This window comes from Salmo salar, chromosome ssa02 (assembly GCF_905237065.1).
Source record: "Salmo salar chromosome ssa02, Ssal_v3.1, whole genome shotgun sequence".
Lineage (NCBI taxonomy): Eukaryota > Metazoa > Chordata > Actinopteri > Salmoniformes > Salmonidae > Salmo > Salmo salar.
Genome location: NC_059443.1, coordinates 52,873,687 through 52,890,362, shown reverse-complemented (window position 1 = coordinate 52,890,362; position 16,676 = coordinate 52,873,687). Strand labels below are relative to the sequence as shown.

Genomic DNA, 16,676 nt, shown 5'->3' with positions numbered 1-16,676 from the left:
GACCCGCAACAACCCTTTGGCTCGCCATGGTAATTCCCTCTCGCACCTGATAAGGTACCCGATCCATAAGAAATCAATTGTAATTAGTTTGAGGGGGGGGACGACTTGGCTTAGGGGACTCTGCGCTCTCTCTTGTTTTTTTCTCTTTCTGCCGTCTTTCGGCGTACTTGTTTATTATTCTGCCGCCAGTCATCTGCACACCTGATATCAGTTAATCTCCTGATTATTAAGTGAGGATTATTGATGGAAGGGGGAACAGCTGTATTTTGTTCTGCACTCCTATCAAGGACACGAGGTTCTAGATCTATCTATCCTCTGAATAACTTTGCTTGGTTACTCAGTGCTGCTCCTGTCAGAACCACATTGTGTGTGTGTGTGTGTGTGTGTGTGTGTGTGTGTGTGTGTGTGTGTGTGTGTGTGTGTGTGTGTGTGTGTGTGTGTGTGTGTGTGTGTGTGTGTGTGTGTGTGTGTGTGTGCCCTGTGTGTGTGTGAGACCCCCTTGTTGGGACTGACGGCTAGCTGTCAGTCTGACAAACGTTAGCGTAGTCAAAGGGAGGTGAAGGTGAGACTGACTCTGCAAGGTGACAGCAAACAAACATTGAGGTGTCGAAAGTTTGCCAAATAAAGTAATTAACGTACTACTAAGGCTACTATTCTCAAAACGAGATATGAAGGAGAGTCTGAGTGGCAGGGTGGCGAAAGAGAATTCTACTTTTCAATTCACATTACATCCTTGCCTTACCTTTCGTTGTGGCTGGCAACCCGACATTCTTGGTCCGCAGCTCAAATTGACTGTAAACATCACAGTAGCCATAGCCAGTAAACACAAACTATTCAAAAATGACAAACTTTTCTTCTAAAACATTACACTATTGAATAATGCAACAATTCACTAGCATGTATGTGCAGACAATTAAAGGGTTTATTTTCATATCTGTAGGCTCCACTCGTTACATTTTAGTTTCAAGACAATAGCACAGTTGCTATAACAGCATGTCTTCATCAAGTAACGTTAGCCTATCAAGAATTGACGATGAACCCTCTCATACAAATATAAAAGGACAGTAGGCCTGCCTTACAATATTACAACAAGCCAGGCTTCATTTTGATCAATATCATGCAAATCATTACATGTGGTAAAAGCAAATTGCGACTGAAAACGTGGGTATATGTGAATTCACCCCAACAAGCTGTTTTATATGGAAGCCCATGACCGCCACCCCAAAAATGTAATACAATTTCCCTTATGATTTGTCAACGTGCACAATTAGTCTGTGCTTCAGTCTGATCAACTGTAGCCTACTGATAACAACCACAGCTGCAGGTAGCCAAGAGAAGCCTATGCGCTCTGATCCCATCTGGGCCAGGGGAAACATAGCGTCATGTTTTTAATAGCTTAAGCTATTTACTTAGAGCCTAAAATAGTCCCATTTATTTGTGTTCTGAGCAAATGTAAATGTGATCAAATGTCGTTTTTTATATTCACACTTCAGGGGGCTAGGCTGCCTTGGCCTTTTTAATCCAAAATCATTGACTGGAATTAATCAATCAACCAAATAGTGATGACATAATGTATGAGTATCTTTTTAATTACAGATGCAAAGGTCTATACCATGCAACCCTGCATACAGCGAACTCAGCCCTGTTCGTTTTTTGTTCGTTTTGGGCCAATTGCAGTTGTTCTCTTTTGTCTGTGTGAAGGGTTTTAATGTTTTCATCCTCCCTAGGAGCAGGAGTTTTCCCAGGATTAGTATTATATATTTTTAAACCATATGATTAGAAAAGTTATCTGGTCCCATCATAGCCTGTATAAAACCCATTAAAAAATGTTTTTTTTTTTACTGCTGATTTATTACAGTGTCATACGCAACAACTAGGGTCCGGAGTTGGTTAGGCTAGCCTACTACCAGATTAGGAAAAACTCTGAGCCCCAGGAAAGCAATCCCCCCCCCAACCCCCCCAACCACTCTGGGACTTGTGGTGCCACCTCTGAAATCATCACACAATGTTACAAATGAAGAAAAAAATATATATATTTGTATGATCTCTGCATTTGACGTGTTTTTGGTGGTGGGGATGGGCTTCCATAGTTTTACGTGGCTCAGTGCAGCCAGCAGCTACTGCAACAATTTCCGAATGTAACAGGCTATTACTGCAATTTCAGGTAAAAACTCAATAAAACTAGTCTAAATATATTATGAAAATGCTTGTACATTTCAGCCGTTTCAAAAAAAATTGCTCTGCTAGTACCATTCATACTGTAGGCTCAACAAGACAATAGTGTTTACACTGCCCTGCTTCAAGGGGGGCAACTGTCTGTCGAGTATCGTACACTACATCCAGATGGAGCGGCTGAGACGTAGCAAGTATGCACGTTTTCATTTGAGTAATATGTGTAGCAACCATATTGACCCTTCGCCTCAAAAAGCAAAGTGGAGCTGTAGTGATTCCCTGCAACAATGCACTGCTACCACACCTCAACCCTGGCCTTTGATTTCTCTTGCCATTTTTTTTTAGGTTTTGGTTCATGCTCGGGGTCTCCATATTTGAAAGTTGACGTTCCTGCTCTTAAAGGGGGGATTCATGCACAGACTACTGCCTACTTTTGTAGTCCGTCTCGGGTTTTGTATGATAAGTATTTTTTTTTTTTTATACATTCAAAATCAATATGTAATCCTGTGCAGGGGCTTATCCCCTGCACTAGGCCATTTGTGAGGCTCTTTGAGCTTTGTTACAGGTCTTCTGGCAGCTCTATGCCACAGATTGATTAGGTGCAGTGCCAGAATCCTATCAAATGGCCAGCTCTGATGATGGTGCACACTCTTTCAGGGCCTCTAGTTGACTGGAACTGGAGATAAGGCTGGATGGCAATTCCCTTCCCTCCTGCTGCACTCTGGGTAGAGAAAAAGGAAAATAATAGTGTTAGTATATATTGTAAGTAGGAAGTTGTTATTTGCTCCTGTGCTCCAATTGCACTTTTGTAGCTATTTTGAGTATTTGGAAATAATCTTGTGTTGCATAGCGCATCTCTCCTTTGCCTACTGTCAAAGCACTTTAACCCTCACAAATATGCACAAATCTCTGATCTTGCCAGTCCTTTGTTAACCAGGTAACCCTGAGGTTAAAAGTGAATCCTTTTCAGCAGCTCATTGTACATCGATGAGGCAAATCCACTTCATCTAAAAAGTAGGCCATTCTAACGGTATTTGAATGACCAGAAAACATTATAAATAGACTGGGCTGGTAAGACCTCTACAGGTAATTGGTTACCATGGTTAACTCCTCGCTCGCCAGTGTGGTGTCATAAATTGATTATCCTGTTTCCCAAATTATGTAGGCTCTCCGGCGAAAAGTAAAAGCACTGAATTACGAGTTTGATTCGAAAAAACATCATGATTGGTGTGAAATGTGTAATTTTAGGTTTGGTAAAAAAGCACCCCAAGTCTCTCTTCCCTAAAGCTGCTGAGAAATGCAGCGTCGCCTTCAGTATATTTTCCTCCTCTTTTTTTCTGTGCATAGGGAGGGTCACAGGGAACTGAACCTGTGCATTCTTGTGTGGCTTGCCAACGCTCACATGGTTACCACTGGTGCGCATTGTTAGGGATATCTGAATGAGCACTGGCCATGCAAGTTTTAACGTGATTGCCCGGGGGCAGTAGAGTGAAAGAGAGGAGGAACAGAGTGAGGGTTACAGAGGGGGGAAGGGGGGAGAGCCTAATCCTAAAAGGATTGAAAGTTGCCTTACTCTTTGCTCAGGGTCCCCCCCCCCCTCACCCCCACTCACTCTGTTTTTTGGGGGATTGCGATGGGGGTGTATGTATAGTGGTTTGGGTTGGTTGGGTGACTGTGGGCTGTAGGATCTTTAAGCCGGTGTCTGATTTCTCCCTCCTGCTCCTCATTTGTTCTGCCGTGTCTCTCATCATTCCTCCTCATTGTTTACCTTCCTAATGAGAGGGGCGGGAAGGACCGGCCCTGTGACAGACAGCTACATGCTCCCCTCTGCTCTCTCCCTCTCTCTCTCTCTCTCTCTCTCTCTCTCTCTCTCTCTCTCTCTCTCTCTCTCTCTCTCTGCTCTCTACCTCTCTCTAGCTCTGCTCACTCTCTGTATCTCTGCTATCTCTCTTTGCTCTCTCTCCCTCTGCTCCCCTCTCTCTCTCTCTCTCTCTCTTCCTTTTCTGTCTCTCTCATTGTACATGTATGAATATTTTTCACTGCTATGTTCATGACACATCTTGAATTATGACTTTCTTTCTTGTCCTGTTTATTCATGTGAGCTGTCAAAAAATGTCAGTTGCAATGTAGCCTAGTATTTGCACTCACTTCGGAAATTGACGTCATGCCAATACTACAAGTAGGGCCTATGAAAATGAAGTGAACGCACATTTTTGAAGATGATAAATTGCGTAATGTTCAATATACGCAATTTAAGAGGTGTTAAAAATAGGTTTGACACGTTGCACTCTCAGTATTTGGGTCTTGTAAAATTATTTATTGAAGCACTACTGTTTCACCAACACCAACTTTAGTAATGGTGTCTTCAAGACTTACGTTTAAATGTAAGTTCTGTATCTCATATCAGGGACGTCATGCCCATTTATCCATTTGTGGGCAGAAAAAAATTGAAGATATTGTTTCTTTCACTCAAAAATATCACATTTGTCCGTCTCTTAAATAATATTAGGTGTATGGAGCCTCTGTCTCGTGTTTTAGTCTATGGCACCGCTACTAACTGCTATCCTGAGTGCCAGTCTGTTTTGGTCATTCTCTAGGCTAGGTAATGATACAGTGTTGTTGAATGCAGAAAGTGCTGGGCACCCTGGCTAAGTGACTATACCCTTGACTCCCCCATTAAGTGCCAGTGTGGGACAAAGAGAAGCTGAGTGCCAGGGCAGTAGGCAAGCCTTGCGTGATAAGTGCATGGTCCTCAAAATTGATATCCTTCTGACTGTGTTATTCAGATCACATTACATGAGAACCATTCTGGGTTTTTTTATCAACCGCCTACTGTATGGGAAAACTGGACTTCGACTGCCTTTAAAACCTCTGCATCTCATCAATTATTCTCATGGGATTATGCCTTTACTTGTCAGTTTGAAGCCAAATGATCACCATTTTCACCCTCGGTGACAAATTTGGAACGCATATGATAGGCTACTGTTACCTTCGGTTGTAGGCTAGCAGTTATTTGCAGGGGCAGTGAGTAGGCTAGCTACCTGTCAACCCATCTGACCTCCCAGTGCCCTGTTAAAGGCTGGCGTGCCTAGGAGTACATGATGCTCGTGCCTCCATTGTGAGGAGGACACCAGGTGATATTTCAGACTGGAAAACTAGCTCTATATGAAACGGTACAGTACATCCCTATTCCACGTGTTTACATTACAGCACAGTATCAAGCAGCGGAGTATCACAACACACCACACTCACTCACCCTATTGGTCATGTGATCTCTAAGCACTTGTAGAGCTATTGCATAGCCCAATAGGCCTGTTTCTTATGATTGATAATAAATCATGTAAAATGGTTCATGGAAAGGATGCAACAATTATCTATTAGTCAAAAAAGTCAGTTGATGAGCAGAGAGATTAAAACTTCACAGAAATGCATCACAAATATGTTTTGAAGTCTCCTGAGTACCTTTAATAATGATTTTATAGTCCTTGCTGTAAATATGACATAGCAATTGACTTTACTGTAAACAAGATTTAGTTTTGTTTATTTCATGTGGTTTAATAATTAGGCATGTTATTGCGATAGTAATAAGTATGGGATTTAATGACCTACTTTCACTTATGGTATAGGCCTACAATTTAGAGGATTAGACTAGGCTACTCTAAAACAAAATGCCTAACATCTTAATAAACAATGCATTCATCATTTTTATATTTTAAAAAATCATACAGTTTAGTTTGATATTGATATGCATTTGAAGCTAAACTGATATGGGATTGTTTTATGCATGATTAGGATTCCAACACGGATTAATTTTCCTATGATTCTTTTTGCATCAAATGGTTTAGGTGTTTACATAGCCTGGATTTATTTCCACTAATTCCTTAAATAGAGCCGAGATTTGAATTTCATGATTAGAATGTTATGGTTTTAATCAGAAGATTATTCACATGGGTTACTATTTCACAACACAATTTCATCTACAATAATGTGCGGATGGAACGGAATGCATAGCACCAGTCTTACTCATACGTATTCTCATGTGCATATTGTTATTCGAATAGACGTTTTGACTTCTGTGGTCGGATCTCATTCAGTTTCAGCTCCGTCAAAGATATGGCACGGCTCCACGTACATCAACAGTATAGTCATTTAATCTGCATGGGAGTTTTCATTGTAGTAGACCTATACTCCATTGACTAATGTAGTGGAAATCTCTCAATTGAACGTTTTTACACTAGTAGCCTATAGGCTACACCTCGGTGAAAGAATGTTTGAAATACTTTAGAAAAAATATAGCCTATTTATAACTTGCCTATAGGCTATTTCGTTATGAATGGCATATGCTATTTATTGAAAACAATTATCACCATTATTTTGACATTTGCAGTTAAACCTGCTGTTATGGAAATCTTTAAAATACAATATCGAGCCTGAAAACTAAAATTCCACATATGTGCATGACAAACCATGATCATTTGATTACTGTCTCCATCCAGAGTTCCGCATTAAGGTGCGCACCTTACCTCTGTGTATTTCCACCATTGCGTAATGCTTCACTTTTACGCGTGTATCCAAAAAAAGAAAAAAAAGCCACTCAATCCTTGACACCGACTATAAACCCATAAAGTGTTTTGTTTGTTCAAAATGAGGTGCTGGTCTTCTTGCGTAGTGCTATAGCTGTAGCATACATGCCATAGGTATCTTTCTGGGGAGAACGGATTGCCTCCTTGGGTATTGCAGATGTGCAAGCTTTGAAGTCTGTCGCTATTACCGCGCATGCAGGTGTTGATCATGGGTGAATTTTGCAAAGCCTCGTCCACAGCCACTGGTTTTTTTTTTTTTTACAAAAGGCAGAGGGAGAGAATACCTACTCCGTGTGCTCATGCTTTCTGACAACTTGGGGGGATTTTATGCATCATCGTTTTAATAAGCACCGACAACATACACGACCTTCTCCAATCCTGCCAGCTAAAGACACAAACCTACACCCCCCCCCCCTTGAGTTGCCCTGATCCCTGGTTTTACGGGCTTAGCATTAAGAAAATTCTACTGCAATTTGGGATTAGGTCCAATACTCTTTTAACAATGGCATTTTGCTATTTGATATCTTGATACTTGTGTGCGATCGATCACATTGGCTTTGACAGGTCTAGGCCTATATGTTGGGCGCTTGAGTCATACAATAGTTGGAGGAAACGTGTGAGATTTAGCCGAGAAATATCGCTTTTGTATTTTTCTCTGGCCATTGTAATATGCATTGGGCCTGTGTGGCCCTGACAAAAACGTATTGGAATTTACCTTGAATTAAAAAATATTAGCCTTATTTCGTTCATAGCCAAAGCCTACCATATAAAATGGCACCTATGATTTTGTGTGAATAAATGTAAAGTGCAAACCTGTTGTCATTCGAAACGCTCTTTGATTTATCCTCCAACCGTCAACAGTTTTTATTTAAGCGCTGTTACATCCTTGTTTCGATCACGCCATTCTAAAGATCAAAAGAGGATGTTAAAATGCCTTCGTTTGATATCACATTTAGTTCACTTATGTTCTTGACAGTCTTTTGATTATTTGCTCGTGATTTATTATTGCAGCTCCGGCTACAATTAGAGTTTATTTTAGTAAGAGTTCAACAAAGAACCAGCCGAGGCTGTTGAAGTAGAGACAGACGCCTCTTGACGGTCTCAACAATTAATCCCGAATATAAATATAATTTGTATTTTCCGTTCTTTATGCACATTTATCTATTGAAAAATGTTTGTTTATGTTTTTATTTTAGGTTATAGCATATAGATTGGTCGATTCCACCTCCAGTTTAATTCATATAAAACTTTATTTGAGAGGAGACCCTCGTTTGGCTGAACAGCACTATTATTCTGAAATGGAAAATCCAAGTGAGGATTATCTCATTCATTAATATTCATGAAAATATATTACACGGTTAAATCAGAGCCTCTTTACCACTTTTGGAAAGTATTCCGCTGCTATGGAAAAAAAATGCTCCAATTTGTTATAAACGATGGTGTTGTTCACAAACAATTACAGCCAAAACGAGAATGTTGAAAGGTGATTTTCTCTGAAGACGCACACAGGGTCCAAAATGCATTACTGCCGAGGGCAGGCAGTTTTCATGTTATTTTAACCAATCACATAGGCTACACTAAAGCTATATTCAGTTTTAAGATATTACATTTTGTTTTAGGTCATCTAATTTATTTTCTTAGTTCGCATTTTTTCATGTAGGCCTTGTTCCCAACTCACTTTACATCATCCCTTTTGATGGGAAAATTGTTCATTCACGCGCTTATAGATTCTCTCTTAGGTTTGTTTTTTTCATGAAAGAAATAAACACTGAGACCTGTTTTAAATTTCCCTTTTACGGTAGCCTACACTTTGTTTTTATGCAAACGCAAAATATACTAGATGCAAATGAAATTAAGAACCACGTAAGCCTACATCTAAGTAGAGCATTCAATGTAATGTCGTTTTTTATTAAGTATAACTTTTTCCAATTGTGGGCTCTCACGTGGTATAGATTTATTTAACAATTTGAAGGGGAGGGGTTTTCTCGCAACCCTCGCAATTGACTGGTTACCGCTGTTGCCTGTAAGGCCGCACGGACGCTTGGATTGGACGAAGTGGGCGGTTCTGCATGTGTCTTTCGTTCATAGAAAGGCAGGGTAGACAGAAGGGGATCAATCTCCATCCGTCAACATTGGCAATCACCTTACCACAGTACAAGACGCACAAGATAATGCGATTGATTTGATTTTTATAATATTTTTTCCAATTGTGAAATTTTCCTCTGACGCACCACTGGGGTTCGGATTGGAAAAACTGCGTTGGTTGATGTAAACTCCTTATTTGCAGTTTGCGTATTTCTCATCCAATTGTGTGCGCACCTTCTTACCGTTGTCTCGCTTTCAAGAACATTTTCTCCATGTGGATATTTTTGATGTACGAGATCTTCTTGGCTTGACTACAAATAAAGCAAATAAGAAAACAGGATCCCAAACGAAGGTGAGTGGTAAATGCAAAGTTTTTGTTGTCTTATATAGGCCTATGTAGTCCTTTTAGGCTACTTCCTTCTGTGTTATTCGTCATTTTGATGGACTTATTTATACAATTGAGCCTACTGTAAGCTATTCACATTCTTCGAAAACTATATATATGTATTTGATAAGACTACGAAGTTTGTATTTAGGTGCAATTTGCGTTGGAAACCGTTGTGAGCTCATTGAAAACGGTCATTGTAAATGGTCCTTGTAAACAATCACGCTCGTCAGGGGAAGCTATCAATAATTACCTGACAGTAAACTCCCCATTGGAAATGTAGTTTTTATGGTCAATTAATATCCTAAATGCTACTTCTGGTTTGGTTGTGCACTTATTATCTGAATGGAAAAACTCTGAGGCCTGACAAGACAAATGGAATGTATATCTTTGAGGTGTTGTTAATTTATTTTGCTGATAAGACCTTTTCTCATAATGGTATCCCTGGAGCTCTCATCTGAATCGCAATGGAGTTAATTTGCACAGAGTTTTTCGACATTTACATTTTCTTAAACTCCTTCCTGCGGTTATGGAAATACAGTGAAGTATTTACGCCTCAATACAAATCCATTAGCTGGTCCGTGTCCACAGCATGGACCCAAGTAGGTCTATTTAGGGGCCAAATACATTGTAGCCAGTCAATGAAGTAAAAAAACAAACCTATTTGTTTCAACCTTTACATTAAGGCACCCCGTCCAATTACTGAAATGCATCTACATATGACATTATATATGCCAACAGGACTGTTGGTTTGATTTCAAATTTGTATTTGAATATTTTTCTAACTTGATACGCTTGGAGCATATTTCAATCGGATAGATATTTTTATTATCAGGATATAACCATGTAATAACAATGAAAACAACTATTAAAATGCATAATTAGTGTTATTTTTTCTATTTAAAAAATAATCTAAGGTAAAAAAACAAACCATTTGATAATGTGTCACATCTAGTCTCTGCTGAAAGAGAATGTTGCATTAAAGGCAATCGTGTAGAATACACTCCAGAAGATGTGGATATTATATAGGCCTAGAATATTTATTTGTAAAATATAATGTCATGCAATATTTTCACAAGCAGCCAACTCCATTTTCGTTTCAACATTAAACTTTGGTCCATTTGTTATTTTACGCAGGCGTAGCACGCCGGCCCTGTATAGCCCATAGGCCTAGACAAACTACGTATGAAATAGTCTAATAAATTGTGCTGATTATGCCATAAAATGGCCTACATTAACAGTGAAATGGATTATAAGGCTGTTTATGTGTAACTTGTGCATGTATTTGTATTTTATGCAGGCTGTTAGGACACTTTACATATTTGTATGCCCAATTATCTGGATCCAAATGCATGCTTTATTTTATTGATCAAAGTCATTCATCTTATCTTGCAGGCCTCTCCATGCACCGAAAATGTGCGTAATGGCGAATGTACTGTTTTTAACGGTGGATGCATTGATCAAAACAAGGGCTTAGAGGTTGCCCATAAGAAGTCATGCGTCAAAAGGAATTAATACACGACTGGCGACAGATTTCATCCGTAATTATTTCTTTACTGTAGTGATGGATGACTGCAACCTGAGTTTATAATTGGATATCGTTTAGCCACGTTAACGCGCCATGTCATACTTTGTTGGAAACCTTTGTAAACCGCTAATCTTTGGATTTTTTGGAGAGGGAATCGTCTTTTTGATTCACTTTTGATACGACTCGCGTAAAAGTTGGAAGTCTCAATCAAAAAGTCCTAAAGGCAACTGGGATTTAGCAACGTTTTGAAATTGGAAATATAAGTTGGCTTTGATATTGTTTCAGGCTATTTCCAATTGAATTAACCATCATTTGAATATAAGGCCGTTTCAATTATTATAATCAAATGTAGTTTGCTGAATTGCTCTTTGTAGGCTACTAAATATAAATGAGTAACCAACATAAATACATATTTTCACATTCTATTCACAATGAGTTTTCCATTGCAGGATTTCATCAAGGGACTGCAACATCGGGGGAATCGAACATTTCCGCACGGACTTTGGTTTCCCCGTGTCCGTTTCTAGCATGATGTCATACCTCAAACAGGCCCCGTACGGCATGAACGGAATGGGGCTCAGCGGTACGGCCATGGACCTACTGCACCCATCAGTGGGGTATCCAGGTAAAACGCCCCCCAAACACTTCACACTAACTGTGCCAAATCCGAATCACCTGTGACGTTATATTGGATAGTTATCTGTTGCTCATTATGAAAAAATATAGCACCAGTTAACACACACTGCTCTCCCGCAATACATTCCATGTGCATCTGGAGAATGACACTAACAAATGCACGGAAACGCATAATTAAGCACAAGTTATTGTCAATCTATAGGATGGTATGATTTAATAACAAAACTATTTTCCGTTTCCACATGTTACGTGACTAAGTAACTTTAGACCTAGTGTGATTACGGTGAAGGCCTATAGTAGTGCAGAAGATTCTGTGATTTATAACTGTTAAATATATATATCTCACTCTTAAGTTATTTTCGTTTTGAAGAAACACTTGACTTTGATTTTGAAGCTAGCTATTTCAGAAATATATGAACATTTTGAGATGGAAGCTTTAAATACTTATATTGAACCTCGTTTGTTTTGATGAACAATGTTTTTTCATTTCGTTTTATTATCAGATCGAAATGGCTTCGAAGAGTTTCCATTTGACAGGTTTCTATTCCATTTCAGCGCATCCGAGGAAACAGCGGAGAGAGAGGACAACTTTTACTCGCACTCAGCTGGACATACTGGAGTCCCTTTTCGGCAAGACGCGCTACCCAGACATTTTCATGCGGGAAGAAGTCGCACTGAAAATCAATTTGCCTGAGTCTAGAGTCCAGGTTTGTACAGAATTGCAATTATATAGTTACTACTGTACTGTAGCCTACTATTGTTTGTGTGAACTTGTTTGCCATTTGTGGGAGCTTGCTGAACTTCCAGTGCAAAACTGCAGCGACATGGCCTATTACTGCACATTTCTAATCAATACTTTACCTTTTATTTTGGATTTGAATGAGCTTCAACACAGTTAAGTATTTATTTGGGCTAAATGTTATGTAGCCTACACTGCAATTCAGCATTTAGCTGCAATTGCATACTACAGGAATAAACAATATGCATAATCTGTTATCATAACTGGTTCTGATAGTTCAACAAATACATACAATTCCATGTTTTAAAATATAATTTATGTTCAGCTCTCACATAAGGGCCATCTTTAGAACTTATGAGCCCCCTTTTGAAATAGGCGTGACAGCCTTTATGTAACCAGCTTTTGTACCCCTCTCACAGGCTTACTGCAATTATGGCAGCTTCCTCTAGAGTTTCACAGATTTAGCTGAGAAATGTGCACAGTATGCAGGGTAGGCAGCCAAGCCTGTACAGAGGTAGCCTGCAAATCGAACACTGACTGCACAACAGCTTCATGTCATTTCCAAGTGTTTGTCATGCCTAAAATGGAATAGGAGAGTCAGTGAATAAAGAATCATGGTGTTTTGTTGACCTATAAGAAGATATTAACGATTGGTTGATAAAGTTGATATTAGTTATGCCTTTACGATGAAGTATTATGTATGCCACTAATTGTGCAAATTACAAAGCATTCAATATTCTCAAATGGAAATAGATATTCAGTTTGTTGCAATCAATCAATGTTTTGCAAATTTGTTTGGGCGGATGTCATACAGCATTTTAAAGTTGACCCTTTGCCTCTTGTTGTGCAGGTATGGTTCAAGAACAGGAGAGCCAAGTGTCGTCAGCAGGCCCAGAGTGGAAACAATGCTAAAGTCCGGCCTGCCAAGAAGAAGTCCTCTCCAACCAGGGAGAGCACAGGCTCAGAGAGCAGTGGTCAGTTCACCCCTCCGGCAGTGACCAGCACCGGCTCCTCTTCCTCTTCCTCGTCCGGTGGCTCTCATCCCTCCGGCCATGGAGGCCAAGGCCTGAGCAGCACTTCTACCTCCGTCACCGCCCCAGTGTCCTCCATCTGGAGCCCTGCGCCCATCTCCCCGGCCCCCGCACCACCCCCTGTCCCCGACCCCACTCCCCCCACCAGTGCCTCCTGCATGCAGAGGTCTGTATCAGGTACTGGAGGCACGTCCTCCTACCCGGTGTCCTACAGCCAGACAGCGGCGGCCTATGGGCAGGGCTACCCCGCCCCGGCGTCAACGGGTTCCTACTTCGGAGGGGTGGAATGCAGCTCATACCTGGCCCCCATGCACTCTCACCACCACCCCCACCATCCGCACCAGCTCAGCCCCATGACGGGCTCCTCCATGTCTGGCCATCCACACCACCACATAGGGCAGACCTCAGGGCACCACCACCATCACCACCCCCACCACCACCAGGCCTACAGCGGGGCCGGCCTGGCCTTCAACTCCTCAGACTGTCTGGATTACAAAGAACAAACGGCCGCGGCCGCAGCCTCTTCATGGAAACTCAACTTCAACACCACCGACTGCTTGGACTACAAAGACCAGGCCTCCTCCTGGCGGTTCCAAGTCTTGTGACTTTTTTTCCTCCTTTCAAATAAGTATTTTTGTTTCATTTTTTTATTGAAGAGCTTTTTTCTTCAAAGCATTAAGAAGTTAACTAATAGTAGAGACAATTATCAAGCCTTTTTTAAGTTAATGTTTGGAAAATTCAAGTAACGCACAGATGAAAAGGCCTGTAAGGGTGTTATCTTCTTTGACCATTTTATGAATCAACTTTAGAACAAGCTTGAATTGGATCCACTCACCCATACTTTGGAACATCAAGGAATATTTTTCTACACATGAACTCTGAAAATTGCCCTCCAACAAGTTTAAAGTATGTAGTTTATCCCTTTGAGTTAGAATTGTTTTTCAGGATGGAGCAAGAGCTCTGTGTTATGGATTTTCCATAAATATTCCCAAGAACGACCAATTGAGGGCGAACCTTTGTCACAAAATTTGTTTTATGGAAAAAAATGATATTTTATGCCCATGTATTTGATATAGGCCTACCCATTAGAGACCATTTCAATTGAGAAATTAAGATGCTGCTATTGTTTCAGTTTGCTGATATTCAAATTTATGTTAATTCCAACTTGAATATTGTTCATTGTCCGGACTGTAGTGTTGTATTTTGGAAGTTTAATTGCGGCACTTGTTTATAAGGTAAAAGATTTTGCTATTGTTCTTTACGAAGAAAATGTGAATTAGACACGCAATGTCAGTATTCCAATGAAATAAAAAAATGTACATTCGTGTCTTTATAATAAAGATTCGTTTAAAACATGGTTGGTTTTTCCAATGCAAAGAGTGTTCTTATCTGAATGTAGTGGTGCCTAGTGGGGCTTTTTTGGCAGGTTTAGATTACATTCATTGAAATACTTAGACGGGCCTCAGAACTGTATAACCAAAGAATAAACATATTTTAAAAGTAGCATATTGTAAACCAATTGAATTTTTAATTTTTAATTCAAAGGCTAATAATGGACTTGGCCTAAAGATGGTTTTATTTCTTTATCCATGTGCCACTTTACTGCCATTATGATTAGGGCTCTGTGTTTTGCGCAATCATGTGACATGCCTGGATTTGAACATGTATTTAAAACTTTTTCATGTCAGATATTGTCAGATATTTCAGCACCATCCTTAGACAATTGCTTTCATTTTGGGTGCATTTCTAATTTCTGCATAAAGCTTAAAATAAAGGATAACATCTTGCTATGTCACATGATTACGCAAAACACAGGGCCCTAATTATGATTTATTTTCATTATCCCTTTGAGAGAAGTTGTCATTTTTATATGAATGTTGATGAGACAAAATAGCACAGCACCTTTTATTATGAACACACGCATTTTTACCTCCTGTTCAACCCGTCTCTATTCATGTCAAATCGAAGACAGACGGGTCTGTTATTTTGACTGAAAATTCGGTGGAAACAAAATAAAACAGCAAAAATCATGTCCTTAGATTATCCCATTTTATAATAGGCCTACTGCATTGATATAGGGTATTCATTAACAAGTTTGTCTTTTTAAATTGAAGTTGCGGCCTCAAATGGGAATGAAATGGGCCTAAGAATGACAATTGCAATAGGCTATCGGTTCCTATCATTTGTGTTACATAAAGTTACATATTTGTAGTGATCCTTCGTCACAAAATGCATAATAACTTTCAGGTTTTGCGTTTATTTGTTTTGGGGAGTGTAAATTTGGTGTATTTCCCAAGAGATTATAATCCACACTAAGATGCCAACTCCATTATGCGTTCTCAGATGTATTTGATGTTAACACCCAAAATGATGTTCATGTTTATTTTGGGCTCTCTGATTTAATTTGAGGGGCTGTCAAATGTGTGTGTTTTTGGTTTTACTATCCTTGTGTGGACCAGAAGTCCTCACAAGGATAGTAAAACAAGGAAAATTCAGACAAGTGGGGACATTAAAAAAAATTGGTTTAGGGGTTAAAGGTTTGGGGTTAGGGTTAAGGTTAGGGTTAGGTAAATAGGTTAGGTAAATAAGGAAAATAGGATTTTGAATGGGAATCAATTGTTTGGTCCCCACAAGGATAGTAAAACAAGTGTGTGTGTGTAGGGGGGGGGGACGACAAAACTATGAATGTGTATATATGTGAAACTATGTGGTGCAAATTGTAATATTCCAATACCTAGAAATCACAAGCGTATTTGCATTTCCACTACCACAATCCCTCCAGTGGCTACCAGCTCAATGAATAAACTTCACAGAGGTTCAATCAAAACAAATTCAGATTAGCAAACATGTATCCCTGCATGCTGAGCATTTTTCTTTGCATGTTGACAGTAATATATAATGTTGTTGATCCAAGACACAAAAAGAGGACAAATCACGATTTTAATTAACAGAAATCCCTGCTCTTGCGGTGTTCCACACCACAGTCGACCAGCTGGACAAACAGGTTTGGGCAAACATGGCGCCCAGGAGAAGTAGCCGACATGACGTGTGTTTGCCTGGCTGTCTCCCGCTGGGCAGTGCCAGTATGCCGCCACCAATCCCCCCCATGCAAACAGGCCTGAATTTACTACATTTGCATCCAACAAGGAAGAACTAATCTCCAGGCCATGTTGAAGGAATCATGGCAGCTCATTTTGCTGAGCCGTCCCTATCCCAAACACCTGTTCTCATGTCCCATCACTACAGCAGCCAACTGCTCCTATGGATGTAGGCAGTATTGTTCAGATGTGGAAACTTTGACAACAGTGTGGGGACAGTGTGCTGTATTGTCGTTATTGACAAATGGCATTGTCCTACTAGAATCACGTTGTCCTGTTAGATTATCACAGTTTGATAAACAGCATCATTTTCTTTGATGGTATACTAAAAAGTAAAACTTTTATAATACTTAACTGCTTATGACTAGAATTGAAGTCACCATATAATCTCTGACTATGCTGACCGTCATGACTTGGGA

General features: G+C 39.9%; 1 protein-coding gene and 1 long non-coding RNA gene across 2 annotated transcripts; one reads left to right on the top strand and one right to left on the bottom strand.

Moving 5' to 3' along the window:
• Positions 1 to 900: 900 nt before the first annotated feature.
• Positions 901 to 7,142, bottom strand: LOC106585830 (uncharacterized). Its single transcript, XR_001324085.2, has 2 exons — positions 6,696 to 7,142; positions 901 to 2,893 (listed from the first exon to the last, which is right to left on the bottom strand). It is a non-coding gene; the product is annotated as an uncharacterized lncRNA (long non-coding RNA).
• Positions 7,143 to 8,849: 1,707 nt separating this feature from the next.
• LOC106585837 (homeobox protein OTX1 B-like) lies at positions 8,850 to 14,516 on the top strand. The gene is made up of 4 exons (XM_014172513.2): positions 8,850 to 9,192; positions 11,203 to 11,378; positions 11,945 to 12,096; positions 12,979 to 14,516. The coding sequence occupies exons 2-4, from the start codon at positions 11,282 to 11,284 to the stop codon at positions 13,762 to 13,764; spliced, it is 1,035 nt and encodes a 344-aa protein (XP_014027988.1). The 5' UTR covers positions 8,850 to 9,192; positions 11,203 to 11,281; the 3' UTR covers positions 13,765 to 14,516.
• Positions 14,517 to 16,676: the final 2,160 nt, after the last annotated feature.